Here is an 11,343-nt window from a genome sequence, read left to right as displayed (position 1 = left end):
TATGGTAACGTCTCACATGGTCCTAGTGGGAGCATCTTAATTTATCCTAAGATTGATTAAATAATTGCCATGGTCTCATCCTTCTAGACTTCATGAATAGCTTTTACAATAAGTGTATATTAGTAGATACAATTGTGGTGTTCAGGTGGTGATTGTCGGTGTTGATGATATTCAGGTTAAATATTCCGGCTAAAATGTTGAATTTTTTAGTCAATACCGTTATTTATGGAATTAAGCAAAAGTTGTGGCTATTTTTGGATTGTCTCTTCTAAAATGTGTTATTTTGAGAATTCTCTCTTATTTTTGTGGTTTATTGTTTGGGAAAATTATCAAAATTACCCATTTAAAGATAGAGAGTGTCTTAAAATGACCTCTATTTTTGCTTAATTCATGAAATAGCACGTCTAATTACAATCGTAGTGATGAGATTTATGTACCAATGGCATGATGATACGTGGAGTCCAAACTCATTGTTGAAAATATATTTAGATGTCTACGTATCAGTTTTTCATTAGTGTTTGAAAACTAATCGTTGATTCAAGAATATCATCGCCACTATTATTTAAGAGATGCTATTTATACAATTAAACAAAATTAAATATTTTTTAACTTTCTCTTCTAAAATGAGACATTTTCATAATTTTGGACTGTTTTGTTATTGTTGACCCCGATTAGTGGCCCACATAATAGCATACAATATATCCGTATATAATATTGGCAATTATAAAGTACAGACACTTCCAGAGGGATTAAAGCTGACACGAAAATCCTTTTTGTGTTTTCTTTTATTATCAACCACACAATGGAAGTTAACAAACCCCTCTAGACTCTAGTCAATATGTACGTGTGTGTGTGTTTTGTAAAAAAAAAGAACTTTAATTTATTTTTGCAAAATTTCCAGGAAAGCCGTTCTTTTAGACCGTATGCTAACACATCATCTAAATTCTATTTAAGGGAGAAAACACACTAAAAACCAAACAGTGATGGACCTAACTCTTTAGAGAGCGATGGCCGTCCACCTTATCTTGTTTTCGTTAAATATTATTTATATGTGAAAATCTCGATCGTCTTTTTTAAAAATTAGTGTTAGGTCTTCTTATCGCTTTGAACACATAGGCTTAAATACATATAAAGTAGACAATAGATACTCAGGTTAAAATTGCACCAACAATTATACTTTTAAGAATTGTAATCACTATCTTTTATCAAAAGAAAAAAAAATCAAACAAGCTTTAATTTCTTTCATAATCTTCTCCGGGCTAGACTGCTTTAATATTAATAAAGCACCTTTCATCCTCGCTTTTCAAACCTTAAACCATACAGTAAATTTTATGGGTGTTTACGAACTGGTTTTGACGGTTTATAAGTCAATCGTAAATCATACCGTTAATAACGGTTTTTTATCATTGAAAACTAAAACAACCCGTTGAAAAATAAAACCAAACTGCTAATAACGTTTTGGTTTCTATTTGTTTTCACGGTTTTGAGACGTACACTAAAAGTATTTACATTGCATTTACTAATCAAATCAGTTACGCCATCTCTGTAGTTTAGAATTTGCAATGGTGCATTAAGTAGTAACGGTTTTTAGGTCAATCGTAAATCAAACCGTTTGTAACGGTTTTTTATCATTGAAAACTTAAACCCACCCGTTGAAAAATAAAACCAAACTGCTAATAACGGTTTGCTTCCTATTTGTTTTCACGGTTTTGAGACGTACACTAATTAAAAGTATTTACATTGCATTTACTAATCAAATCGATTATGCCATCTCTATAGTTTAGAATTTGCAATGGTGCATTAAGTAGTAATTACAAATAATGACAGGTATATAATAGTTAAAAGTAGGGTTGTAAACGAACCGAACGAACACGAACAAGGCCTTGTTTATATTCGTTTGTTAATTAAATAATGTGTTCACAAATGGTTCACGAACACTTACCGAACGAGATTTTATGTTCGTGACCGTTCATTAAGGAAATGAATGTGTTCACGAACACAAACAAAATCGACAGAGCCTTGAGATTGAGACTGATGTATTCATCAATGCGAATAATGAAAGTCTGTAAACGAATCGAAAAGCATAAACAAGGGCATGTTCACGTTCGTTCATTTAACTTTAAAAGAACACGAACACTTAATCGAACAAATATTTATGTTCATTTTCGTTTATTTAAAAATTGAACATTTATGTTCGTTTGTTTAAAATATAAACGAACATATATAACTAAACAAAGATAAATGAAAATATATGAACATATGCAAATGAACACAATTAAACATAAACGAACATAAATGAAAACAAATTAACAAATATAAAAAAACATTTAAGTGGATAACTCATCAAGATAATACTTAATTATGTTCTATTAATGCATAAACATATATAAACAAACGTTTGGAACATGTGTTAATGCTCATTCGTTTAATTAAACGAACACAAATTATTTTATTCTTGTTCGTTTGCTTATTAAATAAACAAACATAAACGAATTTTTCGCCGAGCGGTTCACAAACAGTATACCGAATATTCAGTTCGTTTGCACGCTTAGTTAAAAGACAAATGCGGAAATTTATTTACAGTTTATGAATTTAATGAGCTCAGCATTTTTTTCATTCGAAACCCAGATGCTAATAGAAGTGGCCATTTAACTTGGTTAATTTTCATTTGAACCTAATAAAATTAACCAAATGTATCTATAATAGTACTATATAAAACAATATGAAATATATCTTAACCAAATAATCCGGTTCGGCTTTATACGACCAATTTTGGTGTAATCCGTCAACCAAACCGTTCACTACGGTTTGAATATTCAAAACCGGCCGACCAAAAATTAAAAAAAAAACAAAATTCAACCATGAAACCATGAAGACCTCTAGTTAATTCTAGACATAACTGTTTGAAGGAATATGTTATCATACATTTTCATACCGATATACCGTTATGCTACAAAGCTGTTTGGTAGAAAATTCGTTTAGTTGTTTATAAGTGGTCGCCAAACTTACGCTTAAAATTTTCATCATACCCCATTTCTTTTTTTCTTTTTCCTTTTGTCTTTTAATATGAAGTGAAAAATGTTATTCGTTTAGTCACTGACGGGTTTTGTCATGGCTGGGTCTGTGATGACCGGATTGGAGCTCTTGGGAGCTTCAATGGGCCTTTCAGGTAACTGATGAGAAGGGGCACTGCAACTGGGTATGGATTGGGGGAAATCTTAGTGTGTTCCTAGGGAACTAGAGGCTTGAAGAATTTCTATTGTTGAAGTTTTAGCTTGTTCTTGGAATTAGAGGCTTGGTTGATTTCTGTTACTGAACTTACTAGAGTTACTGGATGACTGGGATTGTTATTTGCTTTGACGGCGTGCTGGAGTTTATCGCAAGGCTTTCAAGTGGGAGATTGTTGGGTTATGAAGGCCTTTGGGCCAGTTTTATTATGAGGCCCGGTTTTGGTTCCTAACTGTGTTAAACCCTAATCTTGTTTATTAAATATATCACATCATGTAACTGTAATCTTTGTTCCGAGCTAATAAGAAAACCTAGTTGCAGCCCGTGAACGTAGGTCCCCTCGCGGGGACCGAACCACGTTAAATTCTTGTGTCATTTATATTTTCGTTTATGCGTGTTTATCGTTGTGCATGTGTGTGTTGTTGCGCTTCCGCGCGCCGCTTTGTTCTTGACAGCAATTATATAGATAGTTAGATAAATTAACAATATGTATATTAAAAAGTATAAAATAATGTATTATTATCTATAATATATATAAACGAAAACATAAAAATCCTACGTGTCGCGGTGTGGTCGCTCCCCTTTTTTATGGAGTCACCAGATTTGCTTGATTTTTAAATGGAGACTTCTCATGCATTTGACCCGAATTCATGGGTATGTGTCTTACCAAACCCAGATATTCCTTAAACGGGTTATAACATCTCATTAAATAAAAAATTATTCTCACCAAATTATTGATGTAAAAATCCTACAAAATAGGATATACTAAAAATTAATATCTTATTTATTTTAAAAATGATATACATATGATTTAAATTAAAAACAACTTTTATAGTAAAAAAAATAAACGGGTCTTGGGTCTTATCAAACCATAAGTATATTATTAACTTTCATAAATATTATTTATAATTAAAAAAACTATTTTTATAGTAAAAAAAAATAAACGGGTCTTGGGTCCCATCAAAATCATATAGCATTTAAACCGGATTATAACAACTCATTTATTTGTGAAACAATTTATCATCAAACCATAAGTATATTATTAATTTTCATATAATTAAAAAATTAAAAATTTAAAAAATAAATAAATATTAAAATAAATAATATAAAATAACCTCCTGTAATAAAACTAGTTAATAATATAAATTGAAGTGAAGTAACTACCGCTTGTTGGTTGTTATAGGAAAAAGACATGACCAGGCCACAAATATTATTTCTCCTTTGAATGCCAATCACACAAGGCCGGGTAGGCAACAACCCTTAAATTATCATAGGAGTATAGGACTGTTGTCAATATCTTGTGAACATTTTTTTCTTGTTGATAAAAAAAAAAATTAACTGTTTCCAAGTTAAGTCTTAAATGAGACAAGACAAGACAAGACAAGACAAGACAATACAATACACGACAATACAAGAAGAAAATGCTAATATTTCCATTGTTAACCGCCCAATGGAAGTTAACAACCCTCGTCTTTCAACGCAAATCACACCACGCAAGCTAACAACCCTTTACTTTAACGTGACATATAAAATTCATATACAGTTTTTGTTTCGAAATACATCTATCGCATTGACAACGGTGTCTCTCCCAAACGGTCATAAGGTGCCCCATTACCCGAGTTCATATTTATTCTTATAGTGATGGTGCCCATATTTCAAAGCGCACACATGAGGGCCGGCTCCGAGAAAACAAAAATAGTTTTGAGCCGAAGGCGAAATTTTTTTTTTGGTCTTAAAAAATTGAGTATTTTATTGGGTTAATTCGGATTATTTAGGTTTCGGATTATTTTAAGCTTGTCTAATATTAGCATCAAAATTTTACACTTATAAAATTTAATGTTTTGAACAGTATTAATATTCTAATACCATGTAGTATTTTAATGTAATAAAAAATGTTCAAATAATTTTACTATATGCTAATTTTTTTATAACCTTTTAAAGTGTCCTTTATTAAAATCAGCCGCCCGGCCTGCCGATTTGTACGTTATAGAGGGTTTCCTCTGGTGGGTGAGATTCAACTTAATTTCTCGGATTATTTTAAATATTTTTGGTTAAAAGGGAACTTTTTTAAGTTCTAGGAGTATACAGAAGAGAGCTAGAGCAATGTAGAACAATTTGGTTTAAAACTTTTTCTATTTGTTTCTAGTTTTATATAAATAATTGTAATTTTAAGTTAGTCGACTGGAGGATCGATTTTGTCGAAAGAAGGGTACTACTACTACCGCGGAGGCTTACCCGTTCAAATGAAAGAATGTTGTTTCTAATATTAATTTAACCTGCTAGCAAATTCATTGGCACATCTGTAAGGTTATAAATATCATATTCATTATAACATTGACAATCGAGTTATGGTTATTTATGTCATATTACTCATTAGCCATTTTTGTATAAACATTTCACGTGAAAGTTTTTAGTAGTATTCCACATGCCAAATAATATTATTAAAACCATCTTTCTCCTCTCCACGCTACCAACTTTCTTTTTTTAAAGAAAAAAATAAATAATAATTTTTATTTCATATTTGTTGTATAAATAACGGTAAGCTTGATGCAATGTTCACTACTCGAGATTCCACAACAGCAACCAGCACACACTAGAAACAACAACAATGGTGTCATCCAAAGTACCACAAGTGAAACTAGGTTCACAAGGTCTGATTGTTTCGGCCCAGGGTTTGGGTTGTATGGGCATGTCAGCTCATTACGGACCAGCAAAACCTGAAGCCGAAATGATCGACCTCATCCACAAAGCCATCGACTCTGGCATCACCTTCCTTGACACCTCCGACTTCTACGGACCTCACACTAACGAAATCCTCATCGGCAAGGTCAGTATCGAGCCTACTATTAATAGTTATCTGCTTATTAAAAAGCAGCGTTTACATCAAAACAAAAGAAAACAACAAGCTAGCCCTTGTTAATTACTTTAAATAAAATGTTGACCGTTGGGTACCTGTTTAAGACACGATAAGACCTGATATTCAGAAAAGTGTGTTATGTGATTTTATTATATTTTCTTAGTAATTGAATTAGTAGGCTAGACTCCATTATTTTCCCGTATTGGTATATGAAATCTAAAACTGTCTTATAGTCGTGCCATATAAAATAGTTAAACGAGCCGAATTCATGTTTCATACTAGTGTTGTGCACTTTGTTTCTAACCCTTTAAACTAGTTAAGACACGAATTGTTAGCCCTCTCAGGGTTGATTATTTTGATTTCAACTTTAAGGAATATTGTTATAATTTATGTAGGCTTTGAAAGGAGGATATAGAGAGAAGGTTCAACTCGCTACCAAATTTGGAGTACGGTTGATGGATGGAAAGCCACCAGAGGTTTGTGGTGATCCGGACTATGTCCGAGAAGCTTGTGAAGCTAGCTTGAAACGACTCGGTGTCGACTACATTGATCTACTCTATGCTCATAGGATTGACACTCGTATCCCAATCGAAATCACGGTTTGTCATTCTAAGCCTCAATGCTATAAAACCAAATAAAAAAAAAATATAAGACCAACAAAACAGTAAACTAGCAACCGATTTGCTTCTAAATTCATATAAATAATTTACAATAATTTAGTGTCTCCTAAAATTTTGGCTAAACCCTCCTGTCACCCATGAAGAAAATCCTAGATCCGCCGCTGGAAGTCATAACCTTAATTCGCTCGACCAAAGTTGCAAAATAATTAACCAAAACTAAACTATAATATTAAATAATCTTGTATGGTGAACATTTATGGCAAGATTGAGTATGTTCTTAATTAACATTTTCACATGTGAAATTTTAATGAAAAGATGGAAGCACTAAAGAAGCTGGTAGAGGAAGGTAAAGTGAAGTACATAGGGTTATCAGAAGCTTGTGCTGAAACAATTAGAAGGGCTCATGCTGTTTTTCCGGTAACAGCAATACAGCATGAGTGGTCTTTATGGTCTCGTGACTTGGAGGATGATATCGCTCCTACTTGCAGGTGAGATATTAGTTTATATATGTACTTAAAAACCCTTAATTTATAGGTGAGTTTAGTAATCTTTTATGGTTTGTTTTGCAGAGAACTTGGCATTGGGATTGTTCCTTACAGTCCTCTTGGTAGAGGTTTCTTGGCTGGTGGTCCAACATTGGTAGAAAGCTTGCCAGAAGGAGACACAAGGAAGGTATATAATATATGATGTGTATAAACTAATATTATAACAATATTGGTCATAAATGATTGAAAATGAACACACCCTTTATAAGCAAACTATGACTTCTTGTAGGAATATCCAAGGTTTAAGAATGTTGATCACAATAAGACTGTATTTGAGAAGGTGAACGAGATGGCTGCAAAGAAAGGGTGCACTGCAGCTCAACTAGCGTTGGCATGGGTGCACCACCAAGGAAGCGATGTGGTTCCAATTCCAGGAACCACAAAGCTTAAAAACTTGAACCAAAACATTGGAGCTTTGTCTGTGAGGTTAACACCAGAAGAGATGGCGGAACTTGAATCTTACGCTTCGAGTGATGTGGTGAAGGGGGATAGACATGTTTACATGCAAAGGACGTGGCTGAATTCAACTACTCCTCCATTGTCGTCATGGAAAGGGAAAGAGAATTGATATTTCATGAAAGCAAATTGACTTATAAGAGTCATAGATGCGGATTATGAGTGTTTTCATAAGTTGTTTGTTTGCATTGCTCTCTTCTTTATCATGGCTGTGTTATGATAAATGATTGTGTGTAAACTAAAACATTGCTACTTTGTCGGAGTATGGTTTACTTGATGGTGTTAGTTATGCTTTAAGGTAATGTTTTGTTTGTTAATGTGTTCAATTTCAGCGAACATTGCCAGACTTATCAATATAACACAAACAAACAAGCAAATGTACCAAGTACGTAGCATCCCACTCGTTGATTACTCGTAGACTAGGGTTATAAAGACAAGCAAATTATCTAGAGAGCTTGATTCCAAATAGATCTTCCGTTCAATATTTAATACGATATAAAATACATTGTAAAATATAAAAATACAATAACAAAATATAACTTCTTTTTTTTTTTTGCATTATGTATAGGTTATAAAGTTATTTAGTGCTCTTTTATATAACAATGAGTAAACGTTAGAAATAAAAATAAATAAACGTGACGGCTCGACGAGCCATGAGCTAGCACTAACTATTTACAATCGAAACTCGAGTTAAGCCAAAGGAGTTATCGAATTGGATGGTAGTGACAAAATTCGTAAAACCTAGCTAGGTTCCACATATAAAAAAATAAAAACGATTTAAGCACTTACGTTTTTTAAAAAAACTAATTACATATATCTGATTTATATTTTACGTAAGTATGCTTATTCTTTAATCATAAAATAAAATGTTGTTTAGTGATAAAGCGCAAGTCCTTTTAGTGATAAGGCGCATATAAAAAATTCCAAATCTGTTCATAAAGTAACTTCATTTGTATTCTCAATTTGATAAGATGGTAAGGAGTTTTGTGTATACAGTTCCTGTAAAGTGTAAAATTTAGTTGTTTAAAATAAGTAACTTTGATTGTAAACTGATTACGTGCTATATGTATATAAATTTTCTTTTTAATAAAGTTCTTGTTACACACACACGCAAGTACGAAACTTGTATGGTTGCGACGGTAACAATTTACAACGCTATACTTGTCTTTGTAAAACTTAAATTCACATTTATTTAGCAAAGATTAACACGTACCAATATTTCGGTAACGACAGTAGAAAGATCTTATAACACAATGGGGTTGAACCAAGTATTAAAGTTTACAACTGCAACACTCGAGGTAGACTATCTTAGATTAGAACTTGAAATCAACTTGACGTGACTGGTAGCAGGGTTTGACAATATAGCGCAAATCAAAATTTTGACCGCTATAGTAGGGAGCCTTGATAACTAAATTTTTTTTTTGTTGAGAGTCAAGTCCCAGATCGATAATGAAACACGATGTAAACAAATAACTCTTGTTTATTAATAAAAAAATCTTACTCAAAAAACTGATTACAATATCTTAAACCCCAACTTGATTTGACTCTTGATGAACCATAACTTGGTTGCATCTAAATGAACCCTAACTCGGTTACATCTCATGTGTCTTTAGATGAACCATCACTCTGTTGCACCTCACACCACTCAATCTATAATGTCTAGCAATAACTCGGTTTATATATACTAACTTAACTTGTTAGCCAAAACATTACCAAATATAATAAAACTCTAATTGTAACCCAATAAATCCATTGCATAATAATGAATCCCACGAGCCTAATTAGTCTAACCAGTCACCAACATATAACGGGCTTAATAAGTTGGAAATTACGTCCAACAAAGATATTGAAGCTAAAATCAAAGATCTGAACAGAAAGAATCTAAGGTCTATAAACTTCTAACCTAAAAATGTCTAAAATCTTGAAAATCAACTAGCCTTACTTCTTTTGGGGCTCCATCCACAAAATCTGATTAGAAAAAGGTTAATTATTGTTCTGTGGTGTGCGACAAAACTTTTTGCAATGTCATTTCTTTGCATGAATAAATCAAGAACTTTGATGTCGTGTCTTCTCAATTTTTTACTCGAACATTGCATAATGACTTCAAAGATGCACACAATAGTATCTCAAGAATCACATCATAATTGAGCTCGGGTCCCATTTTGGCCCTTTTAGATAGCTATTGTATTTGCATAAACCTAGAACATAAGAAAAGAAATGAATGTAAAGAGCACTTAGGTTTCATGTTATCTTAACATGCACCAAGAGATCTTTATTTTATTTTATTTTATTTGGTAGTCATATATAATTGTTAAGTTCATTTCAAATTAATAGATTACACACACATAAAAGGAAGCCCTTAAAACCTAGATGCATTATACTGCAGAAAGTATATAAGCAAATTAAATTTATAGATAATAAAAATAGAAACTGATGTCTGTTTGGTAGGTGTGTTTGAGGGTATGTCCTTTTATTCACAGTATGTGAAGGTTTATTATAAAGATTGAAGACCGTGGATTCATGTCTTTAATTCACATCTTATTTTTTGAATATTAAAATAATTTATTTACATTAAATTTACATAAAAATTTTGATTGTTGTTCATAAGTAATAACAAAAATATTGAATGTACGTTTTTACTCACTATACAATGGAGTTTGTGGTTTTGTGTCCGTGAGAGTGTTTGATAAATCTCTTAATTATCCTGAAATCTTGATTTGTCGGACGAAAAACTGTTAGGATCAAAGGTTGCGTGATGGATATTCTGGATTAGGGTTTGGATGAGGAAAAACGAAGTGTGAAAAGAAAAGTAATAACATCTACGTATTTATTATAGCGGTTATAATGAAGATCCGTTGTAAGTTTATTCAGGTTAATTATAAGATACGCATGTAAAACAAACAAAAGTTTATTGGTGGGTATGGTTAATAGAAATGTGAATATGACAAGTGGCAGTTTTTTAATCATCATTTATTAATTAGAAGCTATAGATTGTAGACAAGTTATAAATTCTATTAGTTTACGTATTAAATTCGATTACAATAACTAGCACGTTAACATCAGACATAGAAGAAGAAAACCATAGTCGAAATGATAATTTCTGTCAATATTACAAACTTTAAATAATATACTTTTTTAATAAAATATTTAAAATAGATTCTATGTTGCCTATTTTAGAGTTATTTATCCATTGCTTAACGCAACACCCACATTCCAACCGATCCATGCATTAGTATATAATTTGGTTATCCGCCCATTACCTGTTTTGCCATGTGAGCTTTTCTTTTTTCCAAGACTTTATGTATAATCTTGGATATGTATAAATGTGTTTGAAGGTTTTCAAGTTGTATTCTAATTTCTAAACACTGTTAGTTTTTCCTTTTGTTACACTTGATTAGACATGCGCCCGCGTGATGTAGCGGAAAACACAGAATTTTTTATTCATGTTATAATTTTATTGGTGTTCGTTGTTCGATTTGAAACCGAAAAAACTTTCAAATCGGCCATTGGTTTGATTTCACCATTTATTTTTTTTCATTAACTTTTTGCCGGTCGTTTTCAATTTTCAAATGTTCATTTCGGTTTTCGAAGACAAAAACTGGTTACTAACGGTTTGACCCACGGTTTAATTTAAAAA

The 11,343-nt window shown here is 32.2% G+C and overlaps 1 protein-coding gene across 1 annotated transcript; it reads left to right on the top strand.

Annotated features, from left to right (window-relative positions):
* Positions 1 to 5,800: 5,800 nt before the first annotated feature.
* LOC143534230 (putative aldo-keto reductase 2) lies at positions 5,801 to 8,019 on the top strand. The gene is made up of 5 exons (XM_077028768.1): positions 5,801 to 6,055; positions 6,481 to 6,684; positions 7,021 to 7,193; positions 7,275 to 7,377; positions 7,480 to 8,019. Exons 1-5 carry the CDS (start codon positions 5,837 to 5,839, stop codon positions 7,816 to 7,818), a joined length of 1,038 nt encoding a protein of 345 aa, XP_076884883.1. The 5' UTR covers positions 5,801 to 5,836; the 3' UTR covers positions 7,819 to 8,019.
* The last annotated feature ends 3,324 nt before the right edge of the window (positions 8,020 to 11,343 follow it).

Source organism: Bidens hawaiensis, unplaced genomic scaffold (genome assembly GCF_021521415.1).
Source record: "Bidens hawaiensis isolate Kalapana, Puna unplaced genomic scaffold, B.hawaiensis_p1.1 tig00010124_1, whole genome shotgun sequence".
Classification (NCBI taxonomy): Eukaryota; Viridiplantae; Streptophyta; class Magnoliopsida; order Asterales; family Asteraceae; genus Bidens; species Bidens hawaiensis.
This window is presented reverse-complemented; position numbering and strand designations above follow the sequence as displayed.

Coding starts and splice junctions, on each gene's coding strand:
- LOC143534230 (XM_077028768.1), top strand. CDS start 5,837: ATGGTGTCATCCAAAGTACCACAAGTGAAACTAGGTTCACAAGGTCTG. Junction 6,056..6,480: donor ACGAAATCCTCATCGGCAAG/GTCAGTATCGAG, acceptor TAATTTATGTAG/GCTTTGAAAGGAGGATATAG. Junction 6,685..7,020: donor GTATCCCAATCGAAATCACG/GTTTGTCATTCT, acceptor TTTAATGAAAAG/ATGGAAGCACTAAAGAAGCT.